At 41.9% G+C, this 21,795-nt stretch overlaps 1 protein-coding gene across 3 annotated transcripts in view; it reads left to right on the top strand.

Moving 5' to 3' along the window:
* The first annotated feature begins 1,350 nt into the window (after nt 1-1,350).
* The window catches only part of Ccar1 (cell division cycle and apoptosis regulator 1), a 52,315-nt gene continuing 31,870 nt past the window's right edge, over nt 1,351-21,795 (top strand). Inside the window, exons 1-10 of one of the 3 annotated variants that reach the window (XM_057751062.1) lie at nt 1,351-1,454; nt 2,667-2,788; nt 7,316-7,488; nt 9,516-9,560; nt 10,943-10,975; nt 12,592-12,785; nt 16,285-16,399; nt 16,505-16,697; nt 19,328-19,457; nt 20,365-20,526. In XM_057751062.1, the coding sequence (XP_057607045.1) occupies nt 2,716-2,788; nt 7,316-7,488; nt 9,516-9,560; nt 10,943-10,975; nt 12,592-12,785; nt 16,285-16,399; nt 16,505-16,697; nt 19,328-19,457; nt 20,365-20,526 (1,118 nt within the window). In that variant the 5' untranslated portion in view covers nt 1,351-1,454; nt 2,667-2,715. Of the gene's footprint in view, nt 1,461-1,681; nt 1,699-2,666; nt 2,789-7,315; nt 7,489-9,515; nt 9,561-10,942; nt 10,976-12,591; nt 12,786-16,284; nt 16,400-16,504; nt 16,698-19,327; nt 19,458-20,364; nt 20,527-21,795 lie in introns of those variants that run through there. The other 2 variants (XM_057751061.1, XM_057751063.1) reach the window with 2 other exon arrangements.

The raw sequence follows: 21,795 nt of genomic DNA, 5'->3' as shown, positions 1-21,795 counted from the left end.
GAATTATTTGCGTCAGGGGAGAGGCTCGTTTTAAGAAATATTCTTAACAGGTATTGGGGTTTGAAGCAGGTCCTCTGAAAGAGCAGTCAGTAATATTAACTGGTTAGCCCTTCCTCCTGCCCCACCAAGGAGATTTTTAATTATGAAATCTTGTCCTTAGGGCTGGAGAGATGGCTCAGTGGTTAAGAGCATTGCCTGCTCTTCCAAAGGTCCCGAGTTCAATTTCCAGCAACCACATGGTGGCTCACAACCATCTGTGGTGAGGTCTGGTGCTCTCTTCTGGCCTGCAGGCATACACACAGAGTGTTGTATACATAATAAGTAAATAAATAAATATTTAAAAAAAAAAAGAAATCTTGTCCTTAGGTTAGATTTGTTTCCAACTAGCTCTTTTTTTGTTTTGTTTTGTTTTTTAGAGACAAGGTTTCTCTGTGTAGCTTTGGAGCCTTTCCTGGAACTCACCCTGTAGACCAAGCTGGCCTTAAGCTCAGAGATCCACCTGCCTTTGCCTCCCAACTGCCAGAATTAAAGGCGTGAACCACCAATGCCAGGCTCCAATTAGCTCTTAAAACTTAAATTAACCCATATATATTAATCTACATTCTGCCATGTGGCCCATTACTCGCCTCAGTACCATTTCTGAGATTTGGAAATAGTAAATAGATCCTGTGTCTCTCCTCTGGAAATACTGCCTATCCTCTCTTGCTTAGCTATTGGTCGTTCAACTCTTTATTAAACCAATCAGAAGGTGCCTTAGGCAGGTGCGGTAAGACAGATACATCTTCAGACAGTGTACAAAAAGATTATCCTAGCCGGGCGGCGGTGGCGCACGTCTTTAATCCCAGCACTTGGGAGGCAGAGGCAGGCGGATCTCTGTGAGTTCGAGACCAGCCTGGTCTACAAGAGCTAGTTCCAGGACAGGCTCCAAAACCACAGAGAAACCCTGCCTCGAAAAAAAGCCAAAAAAAAAAAAAAAGATTATCCTACCACACATGAATGTATTAGTATATTTTCCAAATATTGATTTTTTATGTTAATTATATCTATATTAAAAAAATAGAGATATATATAGATATTACACGTTCATTCTTCCAAGCAAATAGCACTAGAATAGAAAAAGGACAACCACAAGATGGCGGCCACCCCGGCCTGCTCACGTAACTCCCGTTGGTTCTGTAACTAGGGAGAATGGCGTTCGCCTCAGAGCCGGGCACAAGGACAACCGGCTCATTGTTAAGCGAAGCCAAGGTAACCCGGTCGGACGCGCTCTCGCTCGGCGCCCTTGCGAACGCGCACGCGGGGAGCGCGCACGCCGAACGTCTCTCGCAGGCGCCGGTTCCTCCCGGAGCTGGGAGGGAGGAGGTGCGGCGTGGAGGAAGAGGGAGAAGTTGGCGCATGCGCCTGAGCTTGACGGCTTTTGAAATGGCTTCGCTGGTAAACCGGACCCGACTAAGGTGAAGGTCTGGTCAGCGCTTTGCTCGGGAGCGGCGGGAGGCCGAGTCAGGGCCGCTTCCTTTCGCGGCGGGTCGGCGGAGGGGTCGGGGACGCCGGCTGTGGAAGGCCGCGGGCGGGCGGGAGGGCGGGCGATGGCGGCCGCGGCGGGGCAGGCGGGCGACGGACACGGCCCCTTTTGTGCGGGTCGGAGCAGGCCCCGCGCGGCGCGCCCTTCCCCCAGCGCGCCGGCTCCCGGCCCCTCAGGTACGGCCTGCGTCCCTCAGCCTGGCCGGGCGGAGGCCGTGCGAGCCCGAGCTGGCGCTGCCGCGGCGCCGAGTCCCCGCCGGTCCTCGGGGTGAGGGGCTCGCTCCGACCGGCCGCAGGGACTGCGATGGCCCGCGGGTCCCCGTGGGCGCCGTGATCGTGCCCTGTGCCGCTGGCTTCCACCGTCGCAGCCTACGCGCTAGAGAGGCCGGGGCGGGAGGAAGATGGGCGTCACTGCCCGGCCCGTCGGGTCCCCAGCTGGGGATGCTCGGCCCTTCCTTTCCTTGTCTCTTTGACTTCGGGGGAGGGGGCGTCTTCGCGGCGGTTCTTTTGGAGACGTGCGTTCTCCCAACTGCCTTTTCCCCTCCTCGGAGTGGAAGGCAAGGTGACAAAGGCCATAGTGAATTCCCTAGTCCTTCAAGTAACGTTCGTTATTAAAATGGTAGTCGTATCGATGCCTTTGCCTTTATGGGGGAGGGGGTGTCTCGTTTCCGTTATCGATTTAACCACGGCCTGACCTCCACATTGCCCGAAGATAGCTCTCAGGCTGTACGTTCCGCGTCTGTCATTTCGTTGTCCGTTTCGTTGTCCGTTCAGTCTCACAGTGTGGCCCTAGCTGTAACGCCGGATAAACCGGATAAACCATGCTAGCCGGGAATTTAGGGAGAGCCGCCTGCCTCTGCCTCCTGAGTGCTGGGATTAAAGGCGTGTGCCACCAAACCTGGCCAGGCCTTTTTTTTTTTAAATATGTCACGGTAGTCCCTGAAAGAAGTCCCTTTAAGTCCACCCCTAAGGATCTCTTTTAAATAGGGTATACCTTGTCGATAGTGTTTGGTTTTCAGTTTGCACACATTCTATTTCCGGTTCTGTTTTGGAGGATGTCCTTAGTATCAATCAGTTCTCTAAAATAGCCTTTTGTGGTATTTGTAGTTTGGTTGAACTTTGAAACAAGACTCCTTTCTTCATAGATACCTGCTGTAGAGGAGAAACAAGTGAAGGTTTTTCCCTCCTTGCATCATGGCTCAGTTTGGAGGACAGAAGAACCCACCATGGGCTACTCAGTTTACGGCCACTGCGGTGTCACAACCAGGTCAGCGATGGAACCCTCGCACTGTGAATGTGTGTGTGTGTGTGGGGGGGGGGCAGCTGTCTCAATTGGATGGAAGTTAGTGCACCGGAGAGCGATGTGTTCGAAGATGTATCCTTTATTAAGATACTTTTGAAAATTAAAACAATAACAAAACAACAACAACAAAAAAACCCTCTCTGTCTAACATTTTGGGCGGTTTTGTAGCTCTTTTTTTCTTTTTTTGTATTTGCATCTTAAGAGTTTTTAGATTTATGACGGTCAGACTGCTAATGGGTTTGCCATAATCTCTTCACGCGTATGTGTTCTCGTTCTTCCTCTTCCACTGTGCTTCATCATTTTTGTTTTGCATTTGAGATAGGGTCTCTACTAGCAGTAATTCACACCTGGCTTATAGTTTTCAACTATCTTAAGTTTATCTCTCCCCCATCCCTCAAGTTTTTTGAGATTGGGTTTCTCTGTGTAGTCTGGCTGTCCTGAAACTTACTCTGTAGCTGGCTTGAATTCACAGAGATCTGCCAGTCTCTGCCTCCCTGGAGCTAAACGTGGGCATCACCATGCCAATAGGTAAAATTGCTTTAGTTATGTGTTATAAAACAGTAATTTATTAGAGTGAACCAACCTCCCTCCTTTTCTCTCTTCTTATTTTTCTTTCTTCTTTGTGGTGCTGGGGATTTAATCTGAGTTTCAAGTTCAAATGGAATAACTTTTATTTAGAATGTTTTCAGTTTTTTTTTTTTTTTGGTTTTTTGAGACAGGGTTTCTCTGTGGTTTTGGAGCCTGTCCTGGAACTAGCTCTTGTAGACCAGGCTGGTCTCGAACTCACAGAGATCCGCCTGCCTCTGCCTCCCGAGTGCTGGGATTAAAGGCGTGCGCCACCACCGCCCGGCATGTTTTCAGTTTTAAGACATGTTTTGGACCAGGCGTGGTGGCACCTGCCTCAAAAAAGAACAAAATCCAAAACCAAAACAAGAAACAAAAACACTAAACTTAAGATGACAGCAAAAAAGAAAACATACATTTTAAGTATATCTAAATGCCATAATTTAAAAAATATTTATATGATAGTTTTCCTTAAAAATTTGTTTATTTATGCTGGGCATGGTGGTGTATGCCTTTAATTCTAGTACTCAGGAGGCAGAGGCAGGTGGATCTCTTTAGTTTGAGGTCTAAATAGTGAGTTCCGTGACAACCAAGACTGTATAGAGAGATCTTGTCTCAACACCCTCCTCTCCAAATAATTTGTATTTTTTAAAGTTACATTTCTGTGTCCCTCTGGGGGATGGGGTAGGGAGACACTGCACATTTGGAAGTCAAGACAAGTGGTGGAAGTTGTTTCTTTCCATTGTGTACAGTAGGTCTCGTGAATTGAATTTAGGTTGCCAACCTTGGTGGCAAGCACATTTACCCGATGAGCCTTCTCACCTTTTTATCATTGTGTGTGTGTGTGTGTGTAGGACAGCTTTTGGGAGTTGGTTCTCTCTTTCCACGATGGGTTTTGAGGATTGAACCCAGGCTGTCAGACTTGCATGACGAGTGCTTTTAACCACTGAGTCATATTGCTAGTTCAATTATGGTTTTCACTTGTTTGAATTTAATGTAGAAATACTGACTCTGTAAGAATTTAATTGCCAGGAACCTTAGAGGACACGGCTTAGGCAGTAAAATGCTTGCACAGCACCCACAAAGCCTTGGGTTTATTTCTAGCATCTCATAAACTGGGTGTGCTACTGCATTCCTGAAATCAAGCACTTGTGAGGCAGAGGCAGGAGGATTAGAAAGAAGTTCAAGGCATTCCTTAGCAAGTTTCAGGCCACCCCTGACCACAAGGGGGTGTTCTTTTAAAAACAATATATAACTGGTCTTGGTGGGGCATTCCTTTTATCCCAGAGCATTTAGGAGGCAGAGACAAGTGGATTTCTGTGAGTGTCTGGGCTGCTTGGTCTATATAGCAAGTTCCAGGACAGGCAAGGGATGTATAGTGAGACCCTCTCTCAACCAAACCAAAACAAACCAAAAAAACAATTAAAAACCCAATAACTAGCCGGGCGGTGGTGGCGCACGCCTTTAATCCCAGCACTTGGGAGGCAGAGGCAGGCGGATCTCTGTGAGTTCGAGACCAGCCTGGTCTACAAGAGCTAGTTCCAGGACAGGCTCCAAAACCACAGAAAAACCCTGTCTCGAAAAACCAAAAAAAAAAAAAAAAAAAAAACCCAATAACTAATAGGCTAAGGAGAAAAAAATAGCTGTAAGCATCATAAAGAAACACTTAAAGTTGTAAAGAAAAAAGCCATTTTCCAGAGACATTAAACCAAAAATAAATAAAAGCCCATTTATTATTTACTGTGGGTTTTTGTTTTATACTCCCTTACTCCCACCCACCTGGGCCTTTATACATGTTAGTTAATCTTCATCAGAATTTTCAGTTGTTTGGTTTTTGTTTATTTTTTGTCTTTTTGTTGTTTGTTTTTGAGACAGGGATTCTCTGTGTAGCTTTGGAACCTGTCCTGTGATCAGGCTAATCTTGAACTCACAGAAATCTACCTGCTTCTGTTCTTGAGTGCTTGAATTAAAGGCGTGCACCACCACTGTCCAGCTTTTTTTTTTTTAAACATTTATATATTTTTATGTATCTATATGGGTACATATGTGAAGGTCAAAAGACAGTTTACAACTGTTGAGTTGGTTCTAGACATCCACCATGTGGACTCCAGAGTTCAAATTCATGTCTCAGGATTGGTGGCAAGCACCCTTATCCATTGGGTAGTTAGATTTCTGTTGCTTTGATAAAGACCATAATCAAAAACAACTTGTGGGGGGAAGGATTTATTTTATCTTAGAACTCTCAGGTCACATTGGTAACTGAGAGAAATCAAGGCAGGGACTAATACCCCACAGTCTTGTCTACAGGCCCATCCTGGAGGAATTTTCTCAATTGTGGCTCCCTCTTAGTTAACTCAGGAAAAAAAAAAAAAAAAAACAGGACAGTTGACCCTTTGTCAACTTGAAGAACAAACACGTTTTTCTATTTTAGGGTTATTATTGCTGTGGGAAAAAAAAAACTGACCCAGAGCCGGGCGGTGGTGGCGCACACCTTTAATCCCAGCACTTGGGAGGCAGAGGCAGGCGGATCTCTGTGAGTTCGAGACCAGCCTGGTCTACAATAGCTAGTTCCAGGACAGGCTCCAAAACCACAGAGAAACCCTGTCTCAACTTTAGGAGGAAAGGGTTTGTTTCATCTTAAAACTGTCAGGTCACACCCCATCACTGAGAGAAGTCAGGGCAGTATCTCAAGAGAGGAACCTGGAGGCAGAAACTGAAGCAGAAACCATGGAGGATATCTCTTCCTGGTTTCTCCTTATAGCTGGCTCAGTCTGCTTTCATGTAGCATCTAGGGCCACCAGCGAGGGTGGGCCACAGTGGGCTGGGCCCTCCCACATCACTCTCTAAGAAATGTCCCACAGGCTTGAGTATAGGCCAGTGTTGGAGGAAATTTCTCAACTGCTCTCTTAGGGTTTCTTTTGCTGTGAAGAGACACCATAACCATGGCAACTCTTATAAAGGAAAACATTTAAGGGGCTGGCTTATAGTTCAGAGGTTTAGTCCATTGTCATCATGGTGGCATGTAGGCAGACATAGTGCTGGAGAGGTGGCTGAGAGTTCTACATCTGGATCAGCAGGAAGAAAGATTGAGCCTACTGGGCCTGGCTCCTGCTTCTGAACCCCACCCCCCCACAAATATCTATACATGTGCTTGGTGTTGTGTTTTGAGACCAGAGCTAAACTTGGATTTACAGTGTAACTAAAGGTGACATTGAACTTGTTTTTTTGGCCTCTATTCCAGGTGCTGCCTTTACATGTATGCACCATCGCACCTGTTTATGCTGTTGCTAGGGATCAAACCTAGGGCTTTGTATGTGCTAAGCAGTGCTACGCAGGCCTTCTAACAGCCAAGTTTCATCCCCAGACCCCACCACTTTTTAAAAAAAATATTTATTTATTTATTATGGATACAATATTCTGTCTGCATATATGCCTGCAGGCTAGAAGAGTACACTAGACCTCATTACAGATGGTTGTGAGCCACCATATGGTTGCTGGCAATCGAACTCCGGTCTTTTGGAAGAGCACACAATGCTCTTAACCGTTGAGCCATCTCTCCAGCCCCTACCACCACCACCACTTTAAAAAAAGATTTTTGTTTGTTTTGTTTTGAGATTAGGCCTCTCTGTGATAACCCTAGCTGTTCTGGAACTTGATTATATAGACCAAGTGGCTTCAAATTCACAGAGATCTTCCTGTCTATGTACCCCCTTCATTTTAGTCCTTGGGTTAGAGGTATATATGCCACCACATATTCATCTCTGAAAAATACTTTTGATTAGACTCTGGATCTAGGTAAAAGTGGTTGGTTTACTCCAGTGTAGGTCGGTGGAGCCAGTTTTCCTTGTATTTGTCATGGAAGGTCATGGGAGATTTCTGTAAAGGAGCCAAGTAATCTTGATCCCTCTTCTTTTAATCTCAATTTAGCTGCACTAGGTGTTCAGCAACCATCACTTCTGGGAGCATCTCCTACCATTTATACCCAGCAGACTGCATTGGCGGCGGCAGGCCTTACCACACAAACGCCAGCAAACTATCAGTTAACACAGACTGCAGCATTGCAGCAGCAAGCTGCAGCTGCTGCAGCTGCATTACAGCAGGTGAGTTTCAATGTGATGAATGAGGTGATAAAAATGATAGACGAGGGGCTGGAGAGATGGCTCAGAGGTTAAGAACTCTGACTACTCTTCTAGAGGTCCTGAGTTCAATTTCCAGCAACCACATGGTGGCTCACAACCATCTGTAATGAGATCTGGTGCCTTCTTCTGGTGTACAAGTGTATACCCAGGTAAAACACTGTATACATAATAAATAAATTAAAAGCCGGGCGGTGGTGGCGCACGCCTTTAATCCCAGCACTCGGGAGGCAGAGGCAGGCGGATCTCTGAGTTCGAGACCAGCCTGGTCTACAAGAGCTAGTTCCAGGACAGGCTCCAAAACCACAGAGAAACCCTGTCTCGAAAAACCAAAATAAATAAATAAATAAATAAAACGATAGTCGGTGCCTGGAGTTGTTCTCCTTTGTTTTCTCCTTCATTTGTTCTGTTTTTGAGACAAGCTGTCTGCATTGTTCGTGTTGGCCTTGAACTCATGAGTCTCCCACTTAGCATCTCAAGTATGTGCTAGTATTATTGGCTGCTACCTCTGTCTTTTAAACAATGAAGAATTGTAGATTAAAAGAACTGTGTAGCCAGGTGATACTGGCACACACCTAGTCCCAGCAATTGGGAAGTAGAGGCTAGTGGATGTCTGAGTTCAAGGTCAGCCTAGTTTACAAAGCAAGTTCAGGAAAACCATGTCTAAAAAAAACAAACCAAAAAACCAAAAAACTACTACACACACAGGAAGTTTGTTTTTTTCTTGGTGTTAAAAATTACATCGTACAGCACTTGGGAGGCAGAGGCAGGCGGATCTCTGTGAGTTCGAGACCAGCCTGGTCAACAAGAGCTAGTTCCAGAACAGGCTCCAAAACCACAGAGAAACCCTATCTTGAAAAACCAAAAATAAAAAAAAAAAAAAATTACATTGTAGGGGGCTGGAGAGATGGCTCAGAGGTTAAGAACACTGGCTGCTCTTCCAGAGGTCCTGAGTTCAATTCCCAGCAACCACATGGTGGCTCACAACCATCTGTACTGAGATCTGGTGCCCTTCTCTGGCGTGTGGGCATACATTGAGGCAGAATGTTGTATACATAATAAATAAATCTTTAAAAAAAATTACATTGTAGCGGGGCGCTGGTGGCACATGCCTTTAATTCCAGCACTCAGGAGGCAGAGGTAGGTGGATCGTTGCAAGTTTGAGGCCAGCCTGGTCTCTACAAAGTGAGTTCTAGGACAGCCAGAGCTGTAACACAGAGAAACCCTGTGTTGAAAAAAACAAATTAAATAAAATTACATTGTGTTTATTTTTGGTGGTACAAACCTGTAATCTCAGCACTTGAGAAAGGAGAGAAGGAGAATATTGAGTTTGAAGCTTTACTGGAGTTGATAGCAGGACTATTTGATGACAAAACAACAGAATGCCAGGCGGTGGTGGCGCACACCTTTAATCCCAGCACCTGGGAGGCAGAGGCAGGTGGATCTTTGTGAGTTCGAGGCCAGCATGGTCTACAAGAGCTAGTTCCAGGACAAGCTCCAAAGCAACAGAGAAACCCTGTCTCATAAACCAAAATAAAAACAACAACAACAACAAAAAAAAACAGAATGTTTGTGCGCTCAGCACAAAGTATAGTTGTAGAGTCAGAAATCTTAAATTTTTTGTTTGTTTTTGTTTTTTCAAGATAGGATTTATCTTTATAGTCCTGGCTGTCCTGGAACTCACTCTGAATACCAGGCTGGCCTCAAATTCGTCAGAAATCTGTCTACCTCTTTCTCCCAAGTGCTGGGATTAAAGACTACATCACTAGAGCTCAGTGAGATCTTATATTCTTATGTTCCTGAGTTGTTTATTTATACATAACTATTTTATGAAAATTCTGGCTTCAGTGGCTCTCAGAGTAAAAATGACCACCATTTTGTTAATTTTAGATAAGTATAGCTGGTTTAGAAAGTTTCACTAGTTTTTATATGTATGTACTTTTGAAAATGAATGTGCGTAACCTTCTGTTTCCTTTAATAATCTTTTACAGCAATATTCACAACCTCAGCAGACCTTGTATAGTGTGCAACAACAGGTTAGTCTAAATTTTTTGTTAAAAATTGATTTAAAAATGGTGATTCTCTTGTTCCCTCAAATTGAAGTAACACCATTTAAATTCCTTCTTGCTATCCATCCTAAGATGTGAACTTTTTTTTTTTTAATCTTTGGGTGGGATAGGGAACAGCTAAATCCACATGAAACCCAACACACCATTTCCCCCAACCTTCCAGACAAATCTGCTTTCAAAAATTTAGCTTAATATAATTGTTTTGTTTTTTTGAGACAGGATTTCTCTGTAGCTTTGGAGCCTGTCCTAGAACTCGCTCTGTAGACCAGGCTGACCTCAAACTCACAGAGATTTGCCTGTCTCTGCCTTCCGAGTGCTGGGATTAAAGGCATGTGCCACCACCACTCGGCTGACCTGGGACTCTTAACACAGACCAGGCTGTCTTGAAATTTACAGAGATCTCCCTACTTTTGCCTCCAAGTGCTGGGTTTAAAGATGTGTACCATTAAGCTGGATAATGGTAGTCCACACCTTTAATCCCAGCACTCAGAAAGCAGAGGCAGGCGGATCTCTGTGAGTTCGAGGCCAGCCTGGTCTATAAGAGCTAGTTCCAGGACAGGCACCAAAGCTACAGAGAAACCCTGTCTGGAAAATCAAAAAAAAAAAAAAAAAGATGTGTACCATCACTGTAGGCACCAACTTCTTTATTTTGATTAAATGTAGCTTAGTATTTATTTATTGAATGAGTTTGAAATAGTTGTCAGTAACCTTGTAATTAGTTATGTGTTTTGAATTTGTTGTGAATAAATAAACTAATGTGTAAAACAATGATTCAGGGTCTGGAGAGATGGCACAGGGTTTAAGAGCACTAGCTGCGTCCTCCAGAGGATCTGAGTTCAATTCTCAGCATCTGTATGGTGGCTCCTAACTGTAACTCAGTTCCAGAGTTAGATTCCCAGTACACATGTCCAGTAGTTCACAAACACCAGTATCTCTAACTCCTGGGGATCTGATGTCTTAGGTTGGCTTCTGCCACCACAAGGCATGCTTTTGTTGCACAGTTACATATCACAGGTAAAGCACCCATGCACATGATAAAAAAATAGCTACATTTTTTTAAATTTTTAAATATTTATTTATTATGTATACAATATTCTATCTGTGTGTATGTCTGCAGGCCTGAAGAGGGCACCAGACCTCATTACAGATGGTTGTGAGCCACCAAGTGGTTGCCAGGAATTGAACTCAGTACCTTTCAAGATCAGGGAATGCTCTTAACCACTGAGCTATCTCTCCAGCCCCAATAGCTACATTTTTAAAGATAAAATTTTGAAAAACAAGAATACCTCTGTAAATCATCTCTGAAAGAGCAAACCTGATTGATCTTGTTTGTATTTTCTTGCTTTCAGTTGCAGCAGCCCCAGCAGACCATTCTAACACAGGTTAGTTTGGTATTCATTCATTCATTCATTCATTAATTCATTCATTTATTTATTTTGAGACATGGTTTCTCTCTGTCGCTTTGGAGCCTGTCCTGGAACTTGCTCCGTAGACCAGGTTGGCCTTGAGCTCACAGAGATCACCTGCCTCTTGTCTCTGGAGTAGTGGGTTTAAAGGCGTGTGCACCCACCACCTGGCTAATTTATTTCTTTAGTTATATTTCTGTTGTAGTTTTTCAATAGGAGTTTAAAAATATTTGTTGGGTTTGTGTAATAACATTTTGATATTTATTGTTAGATAAAGATGGAAAGTGTGTAGTGTGTTTGTGTTTGTTGACAATAGTGTATTGTGTATTATATCCTTCCAATTTTTTTTTCTTGTTTTTCTTTTTCTTTCTTTTTTTTTTTTTTTTTTTTTGTTTTTTCGACACAGGGTTTCTCTGTGGTTTTGGAGCCTGTCCTGGAACTAGCTCTTGTAGACCAGGCTGGTCTCGAACTCACAGAGATCCGCCTGCCTCTGCCTCCCAAGTGCTGGGATTAAAGGCGTGCACCACCACCGCTGGGCTTTTTCTTGTTTTTCAAGACAGGGTTTCTCTAGCTTTGGAGCCTGTCCTGGAACTAGCTCTTGTAGACCAGGTTGGCCTCGAACTCACAGAGATCCACCTGCCTCTGCCTCACGAGTACTGAGAATAAAGGTATGCGCCGCTTCCAGTTATTTTAAAGGAAGGAGTAAAATATGTTTTTGTTTTTATGTACAGATTTAGATAAAACTTCAACTACTAACCAATAGCAGGCAGTTTCTTTGGTGGGAAACTGGGTATCTGAAAGTGCCCAGATAGTATAGAAGCTTTCCACCTTGTTTTTTTTTTTTTTAAATATTTTTATGGTTTATTTAACTTTATGTGCATTGGTATGAAGGTGTCAGATCCACTGCAACTGTAACTTCAGACCGTTGTGAGCTGCCATATGGGTGCTGGGAATTGAACTCAGGACCTCTGAAAGAACAGTCAGTGATCTTAACCACTGAGCCATTTCTCCAGCCCAAGCTTTCCACCTTGTAATTCTTTGTGCAGCTTTAAGTTGTGAATCTGTTGCTTTGTTTTGTTTGTTGATGCAGAAATCCTTGCATCATCAAACAAATGTTACACAGCATAAACAAATATAACACAGCTTAAAATAATATTCTACAACAGTTGAGCCTCATGCCTCAGCTGCGATTTTGGGTATGAACCTCCATACCTAGGGTTTGTTATGTGTATGTAAATGTGTGCACATACATAAGCATGCATACATTTACTGGTTTTTCGAGATCAGGTGACACCCTCAGGTGTTATTCCTTGGGTGTCATCTACTGTTTTGTTTTGTCTGAGTCCAGATCTCTCACTGGCTTGGAACTCATGTTAGAGTCTAGACTGGTCAGTGGAGTAGCTTCCTATTTCCAACTCTCCAGATTATAAGCAATCACCACCATGCCTAGTTTAGTTTTTTTTTTTTTCTTTTCCAGTTTGTTTTAGGAATGGAGCTATTACTGTACTAGTACAGATCCTGAGTTTACAGTCTTTTTACTCTTTATTTTAGACAGCTGCAAGTCTTAATGTAATGTTGCTTTTGTTCAATAGCCAGCTGTTGCATTGCCCACAAGTCTTAGCCTATCAACTCCTCAGCCTGCGGCACAGATTACTGTATCATATCCAACACCAAGGTCCAGTCAGCAGCAAACTCAACCTCAGAAGCAGCGTGTTTTCACAGGAGTGGTTACAAAGCTACATGATACATTTGGATTTGTGGATGAAGATGTATTCTTTCAGCTTGGGTAAAAACTTCCATTAGATGTTGATAGATGATACATGGTAGTAATACATACTCAATGGAAAAAATATAGTTTGTTATTTTATTTTGAAATCGTAATGTCTGTATATTTATACTTATGCCCTTTAAAAATAAATTTATATTTATATATTTATGTCTGGGGGGTGGAGGGATTACATACTTGTGGAGGTTATAGGGGGGAGTTGGTTTTCTTCTGTCATGTAGATTCCAGGGATCAGGTTCAATCCTCAAACTTGGTAATAAGTGCTAATTGATCCCTTTTGAATTCTTTATAAATGTTTTATCAGTTAGGTGGCAGTTCTAGGAACACTCATGTTCTGGCTTAGAATAAAATTAGAAATTGAGACAGATGTGGTAACATAAAACTTAAAACCCATTACTTGAATGGCAGAGGCAGGTGGATCTGTGATTTCCAGGCCAGTCTGATCTACATAGTGAGTTTCAGAACATCTGGGACTTAATAGAAAGACCTTTGTCTCTATACAAACAAATAAGATGGAGGTTGAAGCCAATTAATAAATAAAATAAGATGGGGGTTGAAATAGGCTTTTAAAATCGAATCTTTGTTTTGTTTGTTTTTACATATTTAATACTAAGCTTATTTTCTCAATTGTGTGTGTATATTTGTGTATGAGCACATATGTGCTTTAAAGGAAAGGTACATTCACCTGAGCATATATGTGTGTAGGCCAGAGGTTGACTTTGCTGTTCTTTACATCTATATCTATATATCTATTTCTATGTATGATCCTATCTCAAAACAACCACCCCCCTTCATTTTTTTTTTTTTTTTTAGCTTTGGAGCCTCTCCTGGAACTAGCTCTTGTAGAACAGGCTGGCCTCGAACTCAGAGATCTGCCTGCCTCTGCCTCCTGAGTGCTGGGTTAAAGGCGTATGCCTTTATATATATTACTTAACTTTATGTACATTGGTGTGAGGGTACCAGATATCCTAGGATCCTAGAACTAGAGTTACAGACAGTTGTGAGCTGCCATGTGGGTACTAGGAATTAAACCTGAGTCCTTTGAAAGAACAACCAACACTCTTAATTGGTGAGCCATCTCTCTCTCTCTTTGGTTTTTTTAGTTTTTTGAGACAGATTTTCTTTGTGGTTTGGAACCTGTCCTGGAATTGGCTCTTGTTGATCAGCTTGGCCTCGAATTGAGATCCACCTGTCTCTGCCTCCCAAGTGTTGGGATTATAGGTGTGCGCCACCACCACCTGGCTGCTGAGCCATCTCTTAAGCCCCAGCTTTGTTATTCTTATTGTTCTCTATCATATCTTTATCTTAGTACAAGGTCTCTCACTTGGAACTCACCATCTCTGCTAGACTAGCTGGCCTTCCAGTCCCTGGGATCTGTCTGTCGTTGTCTTCCCAGTCCTGTGGTTACGGTTGTGTGCCACCATGTCTAACGTTCATGTGACTTCTTGGGATCCAGATTTGAGTCCTCATGCGTGTATAGCAAGCATTTTACTCAAGAGCCAACTCCCCTACCCCTAAAATTTAGTGGTGAGCCTGGTGGTGATGGCATAGGCTAGCACTTAGGATGAAGAGGCAGGAAGATCTCTGTGAATTCGAGGCTAGCTTGGTCTACAAGACCTAGTTCCAGGACAGGCACCAAAGCTACAGAGAAGCCTTGTCTTGAAAAACCAAAACCAAAGGAAAAAATAAATAAATAAATAAATAAATAAATAAATAAATAAATAAATAAATGGGGGAGGGCTTGTTTTGAAATAGGATCGCATTGTGTAGCCCTAGCTGGCTTGGAATTAACTGTAGACAGGGATCACAGTGAACTCACAGAAATCCCTCTACCTTTTCTCCCTGAGGGCTGAGATTAAAGGTATTTGCCACCATGTCTAGTCAAAGAACATTAAGTTTTTTTTTAAGTTTTTTTGTGTGTGTGTGATTGTTTTGTTAGGTTGATTTCTTGATACAGGGTTTTACTACACAGCCTTCGCCAACCTAGAACTTAAGGTGTTGAACAGTCTGGCCTTGAACTCTTAGATAACCACCTGCCTCTGCCTTCTGAGTGCTAGGATTAAAGGTGTGCACTACCCTCTCTGACAGACATTTGTTTTCAATTGAAAACAAATTCCCCCCTTCAATTAATTTTATCGAGTATTTGGTGTTCTTGTTTTGTTTTTGAGACAGTTTCTCTGTGTATCTTTGTAGCCTGTCCTGGAACTCCCTCTGTAGTCCAGGCTAGCTTCGAACTCAGAGATCTACCCATTTTTGCCTCCCAAATGCTGGGATTAAAGAGATGCGCCATCAGTCCTCACTCTGCCTTATTCCTTTGAGACAGGGTTTCTCACTAAACCTGGAGCTAGGCTAGTGGCCAGCAGAACCCAGTGATCCTCTGTGGTCACAGCAGGCATTTGGAGCCCTCATGTAGTCTGCACAGCAACTACTATGGCCCACTTAGCCAGCTTCCTTAGGTGATCTTAATGCACTTCCTCTGAAGTAAGTGTTGTGTTACTATTGTTGAAGATTTTTGTGCTGTTGGGCCTCCTTTTTTCCATCCACTCTAAGATCTTACCTTTAGGCTATTATAGTGACAGTTCTGTACATAGAGAGGCATTGAGAAAACAGAAGGGCAAACTGTTCTTGTGCTTGAAACCTTCCTTTTACATACAGAAGAAGGTGAAATGTAATAAATTTAAAAGTGAGTCTAGGATTGGAGAGATGACTCTGCAGTTAAGGGCACTCCACACTCCTGCAAAAGACATAATTCTAACTCCAGGGCGATTTGATATCTCTGACTTCTAGGGTACCAGTTTGTCTAAGCACATCCACAAGAGACCCATAACAGATGATTAAGAATAAAAATAAATCTTTAAGGTCTGTAGAAATGGCTCAGTAGTTTAAAGCACTTGTTTTTTGTTTTTTTTTTTTTAGTTTAATTTTTCGAGACAGGGTTTCTCTGTGGCTTTGAAGCCTGTCCCGGAACTAGCTCTTGTAGACCAGGCTGGCCTCGAACTCACAGAGATCCGCCTGCCTCTGCCTCCCGAGTGCTGGGATTAAAGGCGTGCGCCACCACCGCCCGGCTGCACTTGTTGTTCTTACAGGAGACCCAAGTCTGGTTCCCATCACCTGTAAATCTAGTTCCAGGGAGCAGACACCCTCCTGAGCTCAATGGGCCCTTGCATGCATATGGTCTGCATTTTTATGTACAGGCAAAACATTTATACAATTAAATAAATCTAAAAGCACTTTTAAAAGATAAATAATACTATCCAGGCTTCCATTTTAGTTGTAATATACTTTAAAAGGGAGCATCAGTCAGATCTCTGTAACGCCAGCCTGGTATACAAAGGTTCTAGGCATGCCAAGGCTCCATAAAAGAGACCCTATCTCCTAAAGAAGAGAAGTAAAACAAACAAAAAATATGTAATTTTTTTTGTGGTAAGAGCTCTTCAATAGTATATAAATCATTTTGGTATAATCTTTCTTGTGTTTATATTTGTTTTTTTTTCCCCAGTGCTGTTAAAGGGAAAACCCCTCAAGTTGGTGATAGAGTATTGGTTGAAGCGACTTACAATCCTAATATGCCTTTTAAATGGAATGCACAAAGAATTCAAACACTACCAAATCAGGTACATAATAAAGTGCAATAGAAACTTGATACTTGACTTTGCTGGTTTACAATGTAATTTCTTTTCAAAGAAATTTTCTATTTATTTATTTTGGTTTGTTTTTAGAATCAGTCCCAAACCCAACCTTTACTGAAGACTCCTACTGCTGTAATTCAGCCGATTGTGCCACAGACAACCTTCGGTGTTCAGGCTCAGCCCCAACCCCAGTCGTTACTGCAGGCCCAGATATCCGCTGCTTCTATTACGCCACTATTGCAGACACAGCCACAGCCCTTACTGCAGCAGCCACAGCAGAAAGGTCTTAAATATAATGTGTCACTGCTTCTTGTTTTTGTTTGCTTGTTTGTTTTTGTCATTGTTTTTAGATTTTATTTTATGTGTATTAATGTTTTGTCATGGATTCTGGGTTCCCTGGAGTTACAGACAGTTGCGAGCTGTCATGTGGGTGCTGGGAACTGAACCCAGTTCCTCTGGAAGAGGAGTTAGTGCTCTTAACCACTGAGCCATCTCTCTAGCCCCACTTCTTGTTTCTAATAAATGTGTAGATGTTTAAATTGCTGAAATAGTAGGAACATGTTGCTAATAAAAGAGAGATTAGGGACTTTGAGAAAACATGAAAGGAAGCTTAAGTATCATTTTGTTTTGTTTTTAAAGACAGGGTTTCTCTGTGTAGCCCTGGGTGTTCTGAAACTTGATTTGTTTTTTTATTTTTATTAACCTTGGTCCTTTGTCTTAGAAACTCAAGTTTAAGTTCAAATTCTTTGGCAAGCATAGGTTATGGCTTTGTAACGCATGCTGCCTCTTTTTTTTTTTTTCCTTCTTTGGGGGCATGTTTCAAGACAGGGTTTTTCCGTGTAGCTTTGGAGCCTGTTCTGGAACTCACTCCGTAGATTAGGCTGGCCTTGAATGCATGGAGATCCATCTGCCTGCCTCTGCCTCCCAAATGCTGGGATTAAAGGCATGCATCACCACCGGTAGGCCATGCTGCATCATTTTAGATGCTTTCAGTTATCCCAATGTTACTAATATGGAATTTGGTTATTTGCAGGTGTCATTAACCAGAGATTCCTCTGGTTTAAAGGAATCCTTTCCCCCCCGCAAATGAATAATCTCCCAACTGGTATTTTAATATTCTCCGGTTATCGTATTCCATAGTAGTCATTGATTTAGTGTATATACTTCAGGTGTTGGCAAATTGTAGCCCTTGATTTCTAGGTCATAGTTTGAGTAATTCTAATATTGAGCAAATTTTAAAAGAAAAATGTCGTATCCACGTCCCTGCCCCCCCATCTCTATTTTTTTTCTTTTGGTTTTCGAAACAAGTTTTTTTGTGTGTGTATTTCTGGCTGTCATAGAACACATTCTGTATGCCAGGGTGACCTCAAACTCAGAGATCTGTCTGCTTCTGCCTCCCAAGTGCTGGTATTAAAGGTGTGTGCCACCACTGCCTGGCTGAAAAGTGTCTTTGTAATTGTTTTTTGTTTCCTTTTGTTTTAAAATATAGTCTAAAATCTTTATAGAATTGTGAGATGTTAAAAAGGAAATGAGAATTTAAATTTTTCATTGTCTAGAATATGTTCTGACACCAAGGGTATCAGTCTCAAATGTGGTATAAATATATACATACAGGCAAAGAACTTTAACACACATAAGATATTTTGAAAACTGTGTTAATAAAATATAAAAATATAGGGGCTGGAGAGATGGCTCAGTGGTTAAGAGCATTGCCTGCTCTTCCAAAGGTCCTGAGTTCAATTCCCAGCAACCACATGGTGGCTCACAACCATCTGAAATGAGATCTGATGCCTTCTTCTGGCCTTCAGGCAGACACACAAGACAGCATATTGTATACATAATAAATAAATATTTTAAAAAAATAAATAAAAATATATTTGCTGAGGCCTAAGATGCAGCTCTGAAGTACAGTGTTTGTTTCAGATAGGCAAGGGCCTGGGTTTGGTCTCAAGCACACCCCCCCACACAAGCTAGTTGTAATAACAGCCAGCCATGAAAAAGAATCCATTCTTTGGTCTGCTTCCCTTTTCCCCTGATTGAGTATAGTCAATATTGATGGTTTTAGACTTGAGCCAAAGAATTCATTAGAATTCTGCTGGGTTTTTTTGCTATGTTTTGTGATAAGGTCTCACCTCCTAGCCCTGGCTGTTTTGTAATTTGTTACATTGACCAGGCTAGATTTGAACTCACAAAGATCTACCTGCTTCTTTCTCCCATATGTGCTAGGATTAAAGGCATGAACCATCACACGTAGCAAAGAACTTTGATACACATTCTACTTTTTGTTTGTTTTGCTTTATTTTTCTGGATAGAATTTCTCTCTGTAGCTGTAGTTGTCCTGGAACTCACTCTGTAGACCAGGCTGGACTGTCTTTGCCTCCTGAGTGCTGGGATGAAAGGAGTGCGCTGCCAGCACCACTTGGCTGTATTCTACTTTTTAGCATAGATTTATCCCTATTTTGCTTCCCTTGTACCAAAGAAATTGACTTTTATTGTTCTATGTGGAAAAATAGATAACTATATTATTTGAAAAAGAAAATTTTTAGTTTTCAGTACCAGGGACAAATCACCAGATACAATCTCTTCCTTAGAAATAACTATATTGCCGGGCGGTGGTGGCGCACGCCTTTAATCCCAGCACTCGGGAGGCAGAGACAGGCGGATCTCTGTGAGTTCGAGACCAGCCTGGTCTACAAGAGCTAGTTCCAGGACAGACTCCAAAAACCACAGAGAAACCCTGTCTCAAAAAACCAAAAAAAAAAAAAAAAATAAGAAATAACTATATTTTGTTGTCTTGGGAAAGACAGCTTTGGTGAACCCCACTTACTTAGTTATCTTTCTTACTGGGCCTTGTGATGTATTTTGAGCTTCGTTTAACAATTTTTTAAATTTTTTCTTCTGTATCTTTTAAAGCTGGCTTATTGCAGCCTCCTGTTCGTATAGTGTCTCAGCCTCAGCCGGCACGGAGATTAGATCCACCATCTAGATTTTCAGGAAGGAATGACAGAGGGGATCAAGTACCTAATAGGAAAGATGACCGAAGGTATGTTTGAAAGTAACATTGTGGGCTGGAGAAACAGCTTAAAGGTAAGAGCACTGTCTGCTCTTCCATGGACCCAGGGTTGGTTCCCAGCATCCATGTGGTGGCAGCTCAGGGGTTTCTGAGTCTCTCTCCTGCCTTTCTCAGGCATGCGGGGGTGCACACCTGCATGCAGACAAAGTACTTATATGCAAAAAATAAATAAATGAGAAGTTGCTGTAAGTTCAAGGCCTAAAGCCATCCTGGACTACATAGTTAGTACCAAGCCAGCCTGGTCTATATAACAAGACTCTGTCAAAAAGAAATGAAAAGGAAAGAAAGAAAAATATTTCAAAGAACTATTCATGGGCTGGAGAGATAGCTCAGCGGTTAAGAGCATTGTCTGCTCTTCCAAAGGTCCTGAGTTCAATTCCCAGCAACCACATGGTGGCTCACAACCATCTGTAATGAGGTCTGGTGCCCTCGTCTGGCCTTCAGGCACACACACAGACTGAATATTGTATACATAATAGATAGATAAATAGATAAATAAATAAATAATTTTTTTTTAAAAAAAAAAAAGACCTATTCATTTGTGTTTAGCTATATAACCTTGAGTGGCCTGGAACTTCTAAATTCTCTTGCCTTCTGAGTGCTGGGATTAAAGATGTATATCACCATTCCTGGCAAGAGCCTTTTAAGAATACCAATAAATATTAGTGATTTTATTTTTACTACATTTATTTAATTTGCATCTGTTCCTATGCCATAGTATATATGTGAAGGTCAGAGGAAAACTTGGGATGTCTGTTCTTCTTTTACCATGTGGGTTCTGGAAATGAAACTCGGGTCCTCAGGCCTGATAGCAGAGCCAATACCTGCAGGGCCATCCTGTTGACCCCAGAGTGATTTTTGACATCCTTGCTTTAAGTCGTGAAAGGGACAGAGAAAGACGCAGATCCAGAGAAAGATCACCTCAGAGGAAACGTTCCCGGGAGAGGTCACCCCGGAGAGAAAGAGAGCGATCCCCTCGGAGAGTTCGTCGTGTTGTTCCACGCTACACAGTGCAGTTTTCAAAATTTTCTTTAGATTGGTAAGTTTTCTCTTCTGTGTTTGTTTAATTTCATTAGTAGTGTCATGGTTTGGTATAGAATATAATTGTGGATATTTTTTTTATAAAATTTAGTAACATTTTGTGCTATTCCTATGAGGTCAGAAATGCAGTTTGAATTTGGAATGTAGTTCTGTATAAAAAGAATTAGATTTGAATACACATTAGGAAAGCAACTACTTAAAAGAAGCAGCTATGGTTTGGGAACATAGTCCAGGACTAGAGAGGATTTACCCAGTGTTGAAGGCACTAGGTTCAGCCCTAGTACCAAACCAACCCCAAGCAACCAAGTAAGCAAGCTTCTAGATTTTCTTTATAATGAAATTTTTCTTTAAGGTTAGAATAATTTAGGATCAGGATTTACTGTAACTTCTAATATTGCAGATAATCTGTTCTGTGATGAAATAATAATAAGATTATTAAGCCAGTTTTAAGATTAACTGAGTCGGATGGGTGGTGGTGGCGTATAGCCAGGACTGTTAAGTAAGCCTGTCTTGGAAAGCATAAAAAAATAAAAAGGATTAACGGTGTCAAGGTATTGTAATATAGAAAATTGACTTAATATATATGTATACAAACTTGTGTAATTTACATGCTTGTGTCTTTAATGGATTAACCCTTAGAATCTGAAGTCAGAAGGAGGTTAATGAACTTCTCAGCGTCAACTACAAAATCTCATAAACTTACAGGATTATTATGAAGTTGCGTTAAATATCTATAGCACTTAACCTAATGTATAACAGCTACAAATTCTCTGTAATTCATTGTGGTAGTGAGTAGTATGGTACACCTAGATCATAGGTGGAAAAAAGAAAAGATGGATGTGGTGGCACATGCCTGTAATAATAGCACTTGGGAGGCAGAGATGGATGTACTTCTGTGCTTTGGAGCCAGCCACGTCTGTATATCAGGTTCCACAACAACCAGAACTACATAGAGACGCTGTCTGAAAAATCAAAATGAAAAATGAAAACTTTCCAGCTGGCCAGTGGTGATGCACACCTTTAAACATAGCATTCAGAAGGCAGAGGGAGGCAGATCTCTGTGAATTTAAGACCAGCCTGATCTACAGAGTGAGTTCCCAGACAGCAAGAGCTGCACAGAAAAACCTTGTCTTCAAAAACAAACCAAACAAAAAGAAACAAACAAACAACAAAAAAAAAAAACAAACAGGAAGAGGAAAAAAAAACCTAGATTGATAGTAAAATTAGAAAAATTATGTTTAAAGCTGTTTAGTATTGGTACAAGTGG

The sequence above is a fragment of the Chionomys nivalis genome, chromosome 19 (genome assembly GCF_950005125.1).
Source record: "Chionomys nivalis chromosome 19, mChiNiv1.1, whole genome shotgun sequence".
Classification (NCBI taxonomy): domain Eukaryota; kingdom Metazoa; phylum Chordata; class Mammalia; order Rodentia; family Cricetidae; genus Chionomys; species Chionomys nivalis.
The sequence above is the reverse complement of the archived record's forward strand: the minus strand, read 5'-3'. Positions and strand labels throughout refer to the sequence as shown.